The sequence below is a fragment of the Furipterus horrens genome, unplaced genomic scaffold (genome assembly GCF_987537825.1).
Source record: "Furipterus horrens unplaced genomic scaffold, mFurHor1.1.pri manual_scaffold_5, whole genome shotgun sequence".
NCBI classification, from domain to species: domain Eukaryota; kingdom Metazoa; phylum Chordata; class Mammalia; order Chiroptera; family Furipteridae; genus Furipterus; species Furipterus horrens.
In genome coordinates this window covers 38,469,884-38,484,570 of record NW_028327175.1, presented here as the reverse complement: position 1 = coordinate 38,484,570, position 14,687 = coordinate 38,469,884, and the positions used below count along the sequence as shown (strand labels likewise).

The 14,687-nt window shown below is 36.1% G+C and overlaps 1 protein-coding gene across 1 annotated transcript in view; it reads right to left on the bottom strand.

Annotated features, from left to right (window-relative positions):
• Nucleotides 1-3,222: 3,222 nt before the first annotated feature.
• IPO11 (importin 11) overlaps nucleotides 3,223-14,687 on the bottom strand; it is a 199,437-nt gene continuing 187,972 nt past the window's right edge. Inside the window, exon 31 of the mRNA XM_090276309.1 lies at nucleotides 3,223-4,553. Within this exon, the coding sequence (XP_090132435.1) occupies nucleotides 4,389-4,553 (165 nt within the window). The 3' untranslated portion in view covers nucleotides 3,223-4,388. The remainder of the gene's footprint in view (nucleotides 4,554-14,687) is intronic.

Sequence of the window (14,687 nt, the reverse complement as noted above, 5' to 3'; positions counted from 1 at the left end):
ATCAGAACTGAGTGATTGGCAGCTACTGGTAAAGCTGAACTGTGCCTAGGAAGTAGGGAAACGGTGTTTCTGACTTTCCTAAGACTGGCCAGGTCTGGGAGGGGGAGGCAGGACTTTGTGTAAATAAACATTTCTTTTCCTTTTCACCAAACTCTGGTATTCAGAGTTATAATTCTGGCAGCGGGCAATCGGACCCCTAACTAAACAGCCCGTGGGTTCTGTTTCAATCGGAGCAGTCCAGGGGTTCTGTTACACAACTACCCAGAAGTAAAAACAAAATTCAAACCAACACATAATAGTTCTTTCCCAGGGATTAGGGTATTCACCCCAAGGACTCTAAAGCTCAACTTCAGACAACAGCCTGGGACTGTGGGAAGTTCAAGCTCTATAGCGGATGGATCAGTTTGGACCACTTCATGGGACATCAGGTTCTGTATAATTTGTATGCATTTTGGGACAGGATGCAGTTTTGGAAGGGAAGAACTGCTGTTCCAGATGTCACATACGAACATCAAAGTTTCACATTGAAGGAAATGATTATTTTCTTTTCTCTCCTCATTATGCCAGTTGATAGTGCTGCTTTTCATCCAAAATCACACTAAAAGAAAACACCTGAAAGTCAGGCCTGTTTCTGCCTTTTAATCTCAGCCCAAATAGGATAAAGCATTTGTAAACTTAAAAAAATATTCCTGCATATTTGCTTCTTTGCCAGCAGTTTACAAATCCAAAAAGGGTCCTTTGGTAAATGAAATGAACAAGGCAATACTGGCCTCTGTTTCTTCTAGCGATGAGTTCAGGTATGACAGGTATTCACAAAGATCTACATACCTCTTAAAAACACAAGGCGATGTGGGGAGAGGGGAGAGAAAAGGAGGGAGGAGGGGGAGAGAAGTCGATGACTCTTGGTCAAGAGTTGAGTCCTAATGATAAAGGAGTTTAAGAGACAAGATTGATTTAACTGTGCCAGGTTCAATATATCTTTTCTATCACTCAGACACATGACTTTTCTAGGTTAAAATAAAACTGCAGAACTTTTTCTAAATGAAAGACAAACTAATAGTGGTTAAGAGCACTAAGGAAAAAAAAAAAAAAACACTGGAAATCTTAGGACTGTAAGGTTCTCTTTGAAAACTTGTATTTATTATGATGCTTCACCTTAACCATTGTAGCCTGTCAGCAGAGAGACAACCTGACATTACTGCCTCCTGATGTGATGTCATGGCAAGTAAACATTACTAACAGTCTTATTGCCAGAAAATACTAACCTAAATCCAATCATGAGAAAACAATTAGAACATTGAACAATAATGGGCATTCTATAAGACAGTTGTCTTGAATTCTTTAGAAAAGGCAATGAAAAGGACTATTTGAGATTTCAAAACTATACAGCCAAATCCAATGTATAAATGATCAATGAATTCTGGATAGTAAAACTGACAAGCATCACATAAAAGGCATCTTTGGGGCATTTGAAAAAATTGAAATTTGAACTACTTATTAGATATTAATAATTTTTTCTTAGGGATATAGTCATTAGTGGATATGTACTGAAATGCCCTTCTCAGAGGTATGGCTGAAGTATCAGGGGGTGAAGGGTCTGTAACTTTCTTTCAAATGATTCAACAAAATTAAGTGCATATAATATATATGCGTGTGTGTATATATGTACAAAGGGATAAATGTGGCAATGTAAAAGAATTTGGTGAATCCAAATGACAAATATTCTGGTTGTTCATTATACTATTCTTTCAATGCTCCTGTGGATTTAAATTTGTTTTCTAAGGTTGGGGGGAAAAATAGTTTTGTCTTTCACGACATGCATATCTTATCTTCCTTTCATCAGCTCTCTGCAACAACTTTTAAACTGCTACTCACTTGGGACTTATAAAGTTCATAGAAGTAGAACAGAAGCCCATTTTCCTTAGTTGATTAGCCTCATGTTTTAATTCGTGGAATTACAAATTAGTTGTGAGGCTAGAGTTTCTAACATTTTCAAAATCTCACTGATGATTTTGTAATGTCAGAGTGATTTCAAACAGTTCTGAGTTTGGAATCAGAGAGCTGCCCAGTTTCAGTAGAGTGACATTTACTTTTCAATAACTTCACCAAACTACACTTTTTGATAGCAGTTTTTAAATGGACATCAAATTAAATAGTGCCAGCATCTTCTCTTGTAAACAACCTTCTTCTCTGAGTGTGTGTTCCCAATGAACTGTGAAATTTCATGTGGTAAGTACCCTGGTTCTAACCCCAGAATTTAGTCTAGCGCAAAACAGAAAGTCAGCATATCCTGGTCGAATAAAGGAATAGGTAAAATAAAGATCCAAGGTGAAGACTTTTCAAGGGAAACTATAATATATTTTAACATGTAATGATGTGGCTCCTCAAATGTGTGTGTGTGTGTGTGAAAGAGAGAGAGAGAGAGAGAGAGAAGAAACAACTTAAAATAAAAACCTTAAAATGTTATTGTTAGCCACCTGGGCCTTTGTCAGAGGCTGAAAGAACTCTCTGGAATGTGAAATAAATAGAAAAGGAGAATGTGTAAGGAACAGAAATGATCAGTACCTTGTATCAGGAGCTATAGCTCATGCAGAAGTCAGGCTGAGTTGTTTGTCCAAAACCTAACATGTTTGTTAGAAGGCTGCATTAACGAACAGAATTCTGTAAATCAAGTTACAATTTATGTCTTAATCGAGCACTTAAAAGTTTAAGATATGTTAATTTTTTTCTGAACTATTTACAAAACTTATTTTAACCTTTGATTAAAAAAAAATGAACTCTTTTCCAGATACAAGTTTTTTACTTTTTTTCAAAGTAGCTGTAATATTTGCTATAATACTACAATGAAATCTGTCAGGAACTGCTAAGATGAGTACTTCACTATAACTGAAAAACCTGAGCATGTTTGAGAATTTCTGATAACACTAATGGGAATAGTGTTTCAAATGAAAATAATTAAGTCAACAGAAAGAAATTATCTCCTTAGATCCATCTTGCAGACTGAGTTATAAAGATAAAGAAATAGCATAGTAAAGAAGCCTTTAGTCTTTAAATTAAAATAGGAACTAAAAGGGTAACTAGGATTTGCCACCTCCTAGGATAGTGCCAACACCAGAATAAGAAAGAAAACTCTTTAAAATTTATTGGGCAATTTTTATGAACTCATTTTTTTTTTTCTTTTTTTTGGTGGGGGGAAAAAAGTCAGACAAACCAAAGGTAAGGTATCTTTGGAAAATTTAATTTGGACCATATCTTCTTTCTCTTGCTGAAAACATCCAATATTGCCATACATTTTGGGTTCCACAGCTTACAAAGGGACAGCCGTACACTGTACCCAACTTTCCATAGAAAGATCAGACATTTTCCAACGTAGCTTTTCAGTATTTCCTTAAAAACGATTTAAAGGTTCCTTACAATAAATGGCAAGTAAAACAGAGTAAGGCTTTAACTTGTCCCTCTCCCCCCTTTCGGTGCTGAGTGCTGGAGGAACAAGGAAGGAAGACTTGTCGCATCGCGTCAGTGCTAGCACCCTGGGGGCTGCTGGTCCGCCCAGGTGCAGCCCGGCTCTGAGGAGCCTGAGATGGGTCTGCACCCAACAGCCACACCGCAGCACGGGTCTTCTTGGTGTCCCCAGGGCTCTTGGCCTTGGGAGGGATGAAGGAACTGGGACCAAATCCTGACCAGAGGTCTCCCCCTTGGTACTGCAGCACCACAGGTTCACTTCTGCAGGCCTTACAGTGTGCATTTAAAGACTAAATGCAATTATGCCACATAAAATGAGAATAAAGATTCCTTTACTAATTTCCGTATCAAATTACTAGAATGAAAATAAAAGCATTTGTCTGATAAAACACATTTTCTATGTCAGATGAAAGCAACTTGTTTGCAGTGTATATTTATCACTATTTATAGTTTTGCCTGGTACACAAATTTAATTGCATCTGAACAGCTTTGTCATTTTTCAAACTAGTAGTTTTATTAGCTTAAAAAAAGGGTAAGGCAGCCAAATTTAACTAAGTTTGGTTGCAGAAAAACATCTCAGATTAACCTTCATCTTCTCAAACGTTAAGAGCACATGATTTAAAGGTAATCGAACAGTTTCTTCTCTTAACAGTAAACTAAGCAGCTATTGTCATTAAATCTATCTCTAGTAAACACAAGGCTCCTCATAAATATAAAATTAAATTCTTTTGAGGAATAGGTTTGTGATTTTAGCTATGTGGGATTTACATTTATTCACTGAATTTTACAGTAAAAAAATGCATCGTCTTTGCTTCTCCATTTTCATACACAGTGTTTCTGCACCGTCTCAGCAGGCTCGTCCGCACAGATGGCAGGCTGGTTCCTTGGCTCGTCTGGGAAGGGAGGCAGCCGCGGGTCACGTGCTGTCAGAAGCCCTGCAGAAACTCCTGCAGCTGGGTGACGATCTCTGTGTCCACCGTCTCCATGAGGGACTGGAAGCCTTGCTCTCCCAGGAGCTCCTGCTGGGCCTTGAGTTTCTCGTAGATAAACTGCTGCAAGGACACTGTGTGCACTGGGTCCTTCAGGGCCAGCTGTGGGACAGAGAGGAGCTGCATTGGATCAGAGTGCAGAACAAGTCCCTCTTACATGTGACTGAAATTCTTTGTCATCTCTTCCACAGTAACACAACTGCTTCTGCTTCCCTTCTTACAAGAGACTCTAAAACAGCTTCACTGTGGAAGTTTGTCAAAGAAAATTCAATTCTAACCTCAGTTCCCTCGGGCCTCTGAGCATGAGTTGAAGGATTAGCCCAATTTCTCAAAAGCTGAGGGTTCATCCACATAAAGAACCAAAACCTGATAGAAAGTATCCCAGAAGGAATGTCCAAGAGCATTTATACCCAACTGTCCTGGTTCCTTTTAGGAAAACCAGGTACTCTGCTGCAGCAGGGAGGCCCTTAGGACCCACCCATGGGACATCCACCCTACCTTGGATTGCTATGCTATTTACATTCATGTTTATGCTTTGGTATAAAAAGAGAAAGAGAAATACAAATAATGAATAAAATAAATAAAAAACAAAAAACCCTCAAACTCCTCTGGTCCCATTGGGATATTTGGAAAACAAAAGAAATACAATTAAATTAAAAACAGCCCACCATTCCACTCCCTAAAGATAACAACCAACAGAAAACATTCTGGCCTGTCACTTTTCCTGTGCCTTTGTCATGCACAGACATACATATACATAAATACACAATTAGTACTGCTCTTTGCATTTATGTTACCATACACAAAAACCTAATCTAATACATTTTAAGAATTTTAAATCTGTGTCATAATGCTTTTGTTATAGGCATGTTGAAGTAATTACAGTATAGTTGATATTTCAACTATGCTTTTGCTGAATAATCTATCACTAACACTGTTCCATGTTCCTATTTATACAGCCTTTGCTCTACATTTCAGAATATTTCTTTAGGCTCTTTATCTCAGAATTAGTAGGTTAAAAGGCATAGACAATATTATAACTATGGTTTGTACCAATTTTAGAAGGTATAAGTTTTCAGCTTGTGGCATTGTTGTTAACTACTAGTGTTATCACTAAGGTCTTTGTAATTTAAAAATTAAAAAGTAACACACCATTGCTTTAAGCTGTACATTGCTCATCCTCAATAAAGCTGATTATCTGCAAGGTTTGAAGTAAAGTACACGAGTTATTGTGCCAGATATGGCTGCACAGAAATTCTCTTTCCTTACAGATACTCAATTTTGTTCTAGGTAGATGAAATAGCTGAATCACAGCACTGTTTGAGCAATGTAAATAGATTTTAAAATAATGACTACAAATGGAAAATATAACTGAGGGGCAGAGAAAATATAACAGTTGGCATGAATCTGTAATTAACCCGACCACTCTCGAGTTACAGAACAAATGCAAGGCAATGGTATTTCAATACTCATTTCCTGGAAGATGCACAGGAGAGAGAACACCAAACAGAACTGCAGATACAAAACCCTGCATTCACAAGCCTAAGATATCAGTCTACAAAATGTATAGAAATTGAAGATGAATATTTAAAAAATATTCACTCTCTTAAGCAACATGTAGTAATGTTCAGTATTACTAAGAAAGAGACCTCTTACTAAAAAGGATGTGGACTTTATTGAAATATCATGAATATTATGAATTATCTACTATAAGTGAAAAGCAGCTGAGCTTGAAATTTATATCCAAAAAGTCTCTCCAACTAATTTAATGATTATTATGAGTATGGTTTTAATGCTGTTTCAATTTGCTATAAAAATATAAAGTTATTATCATATTGTCACACTTTAATTTCCAACAGATTAATAAATAGGAAAAGTATCACTACACTGAACCCACAAGCTACAGCATAACAAAACACTAGTATATATTTTTAAAAGTGTATTGGTCAGTCATGTGAAGATTGAAAGGAAAGTTGTGGAGGGGAAAAGAAAAAAAAAGGACTTACAGAATCTCCAACTGAATAGTTTACAAGAGCTTAAAAACATACATTTTTTTAAGTTAAAAAAAAAAAAACCTGTTAGCAAAAATAAAGTCTATTTTGGCTTGTGGTAGACATTCATTAATCACAGCTATTAAGACCATCTTCTGAAGCAATATATGAAACAGATTCTCTAGAGAAAAATCACTGGTATATATCCACTAAAAATCTAGGTATCATTTCTATGAATGTAACAGTGCCCATAGTCACTAGAATTAAGAGACACTTAAGTCACTAACAGCATTTTCAAAACTATTACTTTTATACAAATAATTCCAACCTAATATAATAAACTTAATTATCTGATTTAATGTAAAAAAATACAGAATGCCTACCATGTTTACCGGGTGGTATATTCTTGAGAAAATAATTATTTTCTAATGCAATAAGTAAATTATAATTAAGATGAATCTATTGGAAAAAAATGTATTGTGAAGGTAGATGTGAAGTAGATGTCTGTCTACTCATGATAATAGGGTAACATTCTTTTCCTAATTCTTTCAGCCAAGTACAGTTGACCTGGGAACAATGTAGGGGCTAAGGGCACCTACCCTTCCATTCCCTATGCATGGAAATCTGCAAATAGCTTTTTATTCCCCCAAAACTTAAGTATACCAGCTTACTGTTGACCAGAAGTCTTACTGATAACATAAACAGTTGATTAACATATTTTGTATGTTATTTGTACTATATACTGTATTCTTACAATAAAGCAAGCTAGAGAAAAGAAAATGTTACTAATAATAAGGAATAGAAGATACATTTACAGTATTGTACTGTATTTATCAATACCATAAGTTTACATCATCTGTCGGAGCTTACATCAATACTGTCTTCTATACTACACTGTAGATATTATATACGTTACAAACACTAGCATCAAAAATGAGAAGATGCGAAAAAGAAAATCATATTATTTACAGGAATAACGATTCATGCATTGATAATGAAGCAGCAGCAATATGACTGACTTACGGTAACCTTGTGTTATCAATACTATTGCTTCATAGTAAACTAACCTGTATATTAATGCCTTAATCATTGTAAAATTTTTATGTCATACAGTATTACAGTCACATTCATAATACAGTAAACTGAAAACATTGTTTTGTTTTGTTTTAAAAGTACTCTCCTGTGACAAGCTGATACTCAATTTCTCCAATTACAAGAGAAGCAGAGTATATAGTAACAAAATCCTTTAAAAGTAAAGTTATAAAATAGTAAAAAAAAAAGCAAACATGTTAACAATTTTAAATTAAATATCACTCACCTTGTGCCTATGTGAGGATAGGCTATCCACTTCCATACAGATCTTGCACATGATGTTCTATATGATGAATCCTTTAACCATGATGACACAAAAACATCTCATACAGTTCCAGACAGTTAATAAATTTATTAGCTATTATCACATGAAGACAGTTATACACATACACAGCAGTTAAGTTTATTAACTATATGGTATGATGGTAATTTACTATTTATTAAGTGGAAGTGGATCATCGTAAAGATCTTCGTCTTCACTTCGAGTTGGAGAAGAAGGGCAAGGGAAGGGAGTGGAGGGGGAAGGGAAGGAGGAGGGGTCGGTCTTGCTATCTCAGAGGTGGCCCAGGCAGAAGGGGTGAAGGAAGCAGAAGGGGAGGCAGGAGAGGTAGGTGCATTTAGTGTGGCTTTGCTGTAATTTCTGTCGGATTTTTTGCTGTTTCATTTCTCTGTGTTTCTAAATAGTACCAATCCTTTTTCCACCCATTCGCTTTAGTTTCAGTGCCCTTATCACAGAAGGGCTCATACTGTTAAAGAAGTCAGTTCTGAACAACCAGGACACCTCTGCCAGATTGTTCACGGTCAACTTGTTCCCTGGCACTGCTCCTACATCGTCTTCCTCCTCATCTGGCACTGGTTTGAAAGCACGCATCTCCATCAAGCTGTCTTCTGTTAACTCCTCTGGTGTGGTGTCTACGACCTTTTGAATTTCTACAAGATTCCCACCTTGAAGCCCTTCACTCCCACTTTTTTCTTTCTTTCTTTTACCATATCCATAATTTCTGTCATGATTTCCTTTATTGGCTCTGTCATAAATTCTATGAAGTCATGTGCAACATCTGGACACAGTCTTCTCCAGTAGGAGTTTATTGTTTTGGGTATGATGGTTCTCACAGCTTTTTCTATAACAACACTGTTATCTTTAACGGTGAAATGCTTCCAGATTTTCACGATGTTCTCTCTGTTGGGGTTCTGTTCCATAGCATTGACAATTCTTTCCATAGAGTGAGTGGGGTGAGCCTTATTAAAGGTCGTTATGACTCCCGATCTAGAAGCTGAATCAGAGACACTGTGCTGGGGCAAGGAGACCACGTTGACGTGCCTTCAGTGCTGAACTCATTACGTTTTGGGTGGCCAGGGCATTGTCCAACATCAAAAGAACTTGAAAAGGCAATCCCTTATTGGAAAGATACTTCCTGACTTTAGGGACAAAGCATTGATGGAACCAATCCAGAAAAAGGGTTCTTGTTGTCTGGACCTTCTTGTTGTATAACCAAAAGACTGGAAGCCGGTGTTCATATTTTCCTTTCAAGTCTCAGGGGTTAGCAGCTTTATAGATAAGACAGTCTTGATCATAAACCCAACTGCCTTTGGACAAAACAGATTTGGCCTATTCTTTCCTACCTTAAATCCTAGAGCTCAATTCTCTTCTTTACTACTAAACAAATAGCACTTTTATCTAGAACAGGGCACTTTCATCTACATTAAAAACCTTTTCAGGCTGATATCCTTTCTCCTCAGAAATTTTCTTAATGATGTCTAGGAAATCATCTGCTGCCTCTTGGTCAGCAGAAGCTACTTCTCCTTATTTCCTTGATATTTTTTAAAGCAAACCTCTTTCTAAAATTATCAAGCCATCCTTTGCTGGCCTTAAATTCTCCAGCTTTCGATCCTCACCTTCCCTTTAAGTGGTTATATCATGAGTTCACTTTTTCTTTAATCACATTAGAGTCTCTAGGTATGCCTTTCTTATAGCAATCCTGCACTCACATAAAAGCTGCATTTTCATACAAGGTAAAAAGGCACTTCACAAAAAATGTAGTTTTTGCACCTGCTGGAGTAGCTGTAGCGATGGTATCACAAATTCCCTTTTCTTTTTATAACAGTCCTTAGGCTGGTTTCTTTTATCTTGAAATGGCAGTAACCACAGCAGCAGACCCCAATCTGCAGCACACAGCAAACAATTCAACTTTTTCTTGCGATGTCATCACTTTTCTCTGCTTTTTGGGAACAAGTCCAGCACTACTAGTGGCACTTGGCATGGGACCCACAGTATTTTCAAGGTTTACACTATTGAACTAAACATGATGAAAAACGTGAGAATTGCAAGAGGTCACTTTTTACTGAGATAAGCAATTTACTGGAGAGACAAACTGCTCGCAGAGATTAGCGTTATGCAGTTTTAAGCAGATACTCACCAACACTTGAGCTCAGTGCCACAGTGACAGGAGGTGGCTACAGAATTATGACAGTAGTACAGTATGTACTATGGTTAATTTTATGAAGTTATGAGCTAATGCTGCATTTTTGCATTTGCTTACAATTCTTTCAACTGTGAATAATGCCATGTACAGTTTTACAACTGTTAATGTGCATAAGTTTTGAAAATTTTTAAATTTTATAATAAATTTATGAATTTCTGTGTATTTTATAGTAGTAAATGATAAAATAAACTAGTATCTACACATATTTTATGTATTCCTGGCATACATTTTCCTTAATTCTTTTCAGTATTCCTAGGCTATATGCTTTGCCTGAAAATATTCAAATTATCGCAAATCTCAAAATTTTTTTCCAAAATACTTATTGAAAAAAATCTGCATATAAGTGGACTCACACAATTCAAACCTGTGATGTTCAAGGGTCAGCTGTATAACTAAAAACCCTGGACATTATATAAAAAACTTAAAAGACTCTCCAGGGATCAGGGAGCCCAGAGCCAAGGGATAACAAAAGGGCTGAGTCCCTGGCTGGCTAACTTCTTGCCCCACGTATCTCAGATTTGGAGCTGATGCAGCCAGCAACCTGGAAAACGGAACAAGCACACACACAGAAAACCTTCTCCGAGCATGCTTTCTACCCTAAGCACCAGGAAAAGCACCACACCGCAGGACAGAAAACTTTTAGACAAAACTTGGTCTACTTCAGCTAATACCACAGAGTCCACTGTGGCCCCACCACCACTCCTGCAGGGCGGTTACCAGGCTTTGACCCACCCAGTCCCCAACAGTGTCTGTGGCAGCACACTGGGAATCACCTGAGGAACTTAAAAAAATGCTGATGTCTAAGTCCCACTTCTAGAGATTCTGATTTAACGGATTCCAGGCACCAGGATTTTTAAAAGCTCCCTTGGTGATTCTGATGTACATCCAAGACAGAGAAACACATGGCATTTTTTAAAACCCCATTTTACCACCACCAATTTTTAGGAACTCTTCAGGCTTCCTTTCTCTTTTAGCATCAATTAGGCATTTTTGAGATCCTGTAGAATCCATGCGCACCAGGCAATGCCGGTGCCTTTCTTTTCATTGCCTAAATCCTCCACCTTTCCAAAGTTCAATGTAGCTTTTTAAAAAATATTTTTCCTTTTTTCATTAAAAAAATTTCAGTTACAGTCAATATTTAATATTATATTAGTTTCAGGTGTACAGCACAGTGGTTAGAAATTAATGTAACTTACGAAGTGATCACCCGACAAATCTAGTGCCCATCTGACACCACACAGTTATTACAATATTACTGGCTGTATTCCCTGTGCTGTACTTTACACCCTCATGACTATCCTGTGACCGCCAACTTGAAATTTTTAATCCCTTCACCTTTTCACCCAGCCAGCCAACCCCCTTCCCGTTTGACATCTATAAGTTTGCTTTCTGTACCAATGATTCTGTTTCTGTTTGTTTATTTATTTTGTTTGTTAGATTCCACAAAAAAGTGAAATCAAGTGGTATTTGTCTTTCTATGTCTGACTTATTTCACTGAGCATAATACCCTCTAGGTCATCTATGTTGTTTGCAAATGATTAAGATTTCATTGTCTTTTACAGCCAAGTAATATTCCAATGTACATATGTATGACCTCTTCTTTATCCTTTTGTCTTTTGATTGGAACATTTAATCTATTTGCATTTAAATTACTGATAGTTATGTAGTTATTGCCATTTTATTAAATGTTTTCTAATTGTTTTTTTAAAAGCTTTTTATTCCCAGATGATAATCCATTTAATCTATAGTGTGGTCATGAATGAACTGGTGGTTGTTACAGTCATAGCAGATTTTCTTTTATTTTTTAATTGATTTAATTGATTGATTTATTTTTATTTTTAGAGAGAAAGAGGAAGGGAGAGAGATAGAGAAACATCAATTGGATGCCTCCTGTATACACCCTGACCAGGGATCAAACCCATAACCTAGGTATGTGCCCTGACCGGAAATCAAACCTGCATGGACAGTGCTCCAACCAAATGAGCCACTGGCCAGGGCAACACGTCTGCTTTTGAGAAGATACATGCCAAAATACCGAAATCGAAAATGATCATGTTTATCTGTCAGCCATTCTTCCACATTCAAATAGTGTTGCATGAAAAAGGCAGTTAGTTAATTCAGCTCACAACTCAATCACAAAAGTACTTTTCCTCAAGACAAGCACTGTCACAGACTATTTCCTCTTGACACAGAAAATATTTTTTAAATATGTACTTAAGAGCACATACATAATGAAATTAATCTGCACTACTTCATCAAGGAAGGACATTCTAAGTAAAAGTGGCCTTAAAGAACAAAAAACTGGGAGTGTATGGTAGTGAAGAATATGACAACTCCAAGTATAGTTTGCTGCCAGTGCCTTTATTGTTGCTAAAATGCCAGCAGTTATACCCATCATTGAGTACCAAATACTGCTTCTGCACAGCAGTGCAAATGTTCACACAATAAAAAAAAAACAACAAAAACTCAGTAGTATTACGAAATAGCTATACTCTTCAAAGGGTTTTGGGAACCCCCAGTTGTTTGTGGACTACCTGTTAAAAAATGCTCTCAAGAGATAAATGGGATAAAGCGCCATCCAATGGCATGTAATCATATGTACTATTAAAAGAAACTATGCCAATTTAAATTTATGCACTTGGACATAAGCTCATTGTATTTACTGTATTTAAGAAGAATTAAGTGGCATAGTAGAATGTAGAGTATTTCTAATTTGTGAACTACACAAAAATATATTTGTAAATAAAAGGCTTGGAAATATATCCATCATAATATTAGTAAAGGCTACCATCAAGAAAGGGTATTTCACATCATAAAATAATTTTGTGGTTTTAAAATAAGTATAGGTTTCTTTTATAATTTAAAAAAAATGAAACAAAAAACAAAACCTCTTCAAAACAGGAACTTCCTTATGGAGGAAAATGCTTTGAAGAGGCTTCTTAATTCCCACTCCCTCGAAAGATAGGCTCTCCTTATAAAAACAAAATTAGCATTTACTGAGAAAAACAAATAAGCAGAAGGGAAGAGCAAGAATAGTTTAAGGGTTACTGGAATCTTATCTAAGTTACTGAAAATAAGCTCTCCCAAACTAAGCCATATTCTTCATCTATAGACATGAAGACTTTATTTACACCAAATCAATGCCACATTGTTAAAGTTTGCCAGTGAACAGTGGTAAAGTTACTAAACTCTTCCTGATTAAGGTTTCTGGAAACAATGCAAGTAAATAATGAAGAAATAAGGAGGCTGCTTGCTTTGTAATACTTAAGAACAATATGGATGTCAGTAGGCAACTAATCTGAAATCTCAACTTAAAACAAAAACTCAGAAGTCATTGTTTTAATTCCAAGGGCATTTTCAAAAGAATTTTCTTTCCAGTGTCTTTTGATTACTATTATGTAGCCTACTGTGAAGTCATAACCGCTGGATCACAAATATTTTTTGATTAACATTTTAGTTCTATCACAAAAAGAACTGCTATCTCAGGAGGCTGCCTGGTTATCAGTTTTTGAGTCTTTATTATACCTCGGATTATTTCATTTCATTATTTCCTATCCTCTTGGATTGTTTTAATGTCCCCTGCAACTCTGCAGGTTGTAAGAGCTAAATTACTCACTACAACTGTGTATTTCTAAGATTTTGGAAAGGTTTAACATGGATTTTTTTAGAGTCTCACTTGTAAGACAAGTTATATTAAATCTGCAACTTGAATATTTACTACTTTTTATATAGTCAGCCTTAGGTAAAGCTATGTATCTTATGATAGCCTTTTGTATATTTCAGCATCGCCTAAAAATGAAGATAAGGGATATATATTAACAGCAGTGAACATTTAGAACTTAAAGAGAATCAGGGAGACTCTGAGCAAAGTATAGATAAAAAAAAATCAACCCTCCCATTTTAAGAAACTGGCCAGCAGACAGGTTCTTGGGCAGATATTCGAGCTCACAGAGGAAACACTAATTACAACAATCAATGCTTTGCACATGGTAAGCATTCAAAAATATATATGAAACAAATACAAAAGAAAAATCATTGTTCGGAAGATGCTACTCTATTGCCTTCATGTGAGATCAAAAGTAGCAGCTGTGTAACTCTATCAGGTAGGATGATTTGGTACCTAAGAGTAAATAGAGAACTGCTTTTAAGGGACAAATGTATGTCAGGATTTGCACATTTTTTAATGAAACAGACCTTAAGGTAATCAGATTTGGCTGAAAATATGTAAGGGAAAACCAACATAAGTAACAGCAAATAAGTGATATGGATATACCATACTTTAGGAGTACAATTGCTTTCTTTGTAAAATGAGAAGCAATAATTTATAATTACTACTTTTCAAACTGTTATCTAATTAAGATTTAAGAATTAACTTGTGAAGATTTCTAGGAGGCAAAGGAACAAAAACAAATTACCTTTAACATGCTTTTATTAGAATATCAATAAAATATTCATAATAAACAATTTAGACCTATCTGGTTTTCTTGTTAACAAACCAGCTTCTGAATAGGCTGGGTTTTTCTATTATTCATCTCCAAGCTTTATGGATCGGTTATGTGAATACCCTGTAAATACTTCACCTTGTCCTTGACTAAAGAAAAACCAAAAGTAAAGATGTCTACTGTTGTTATTATCAAAATAAAATCTGAACACTTTATAAATTAAGTAGG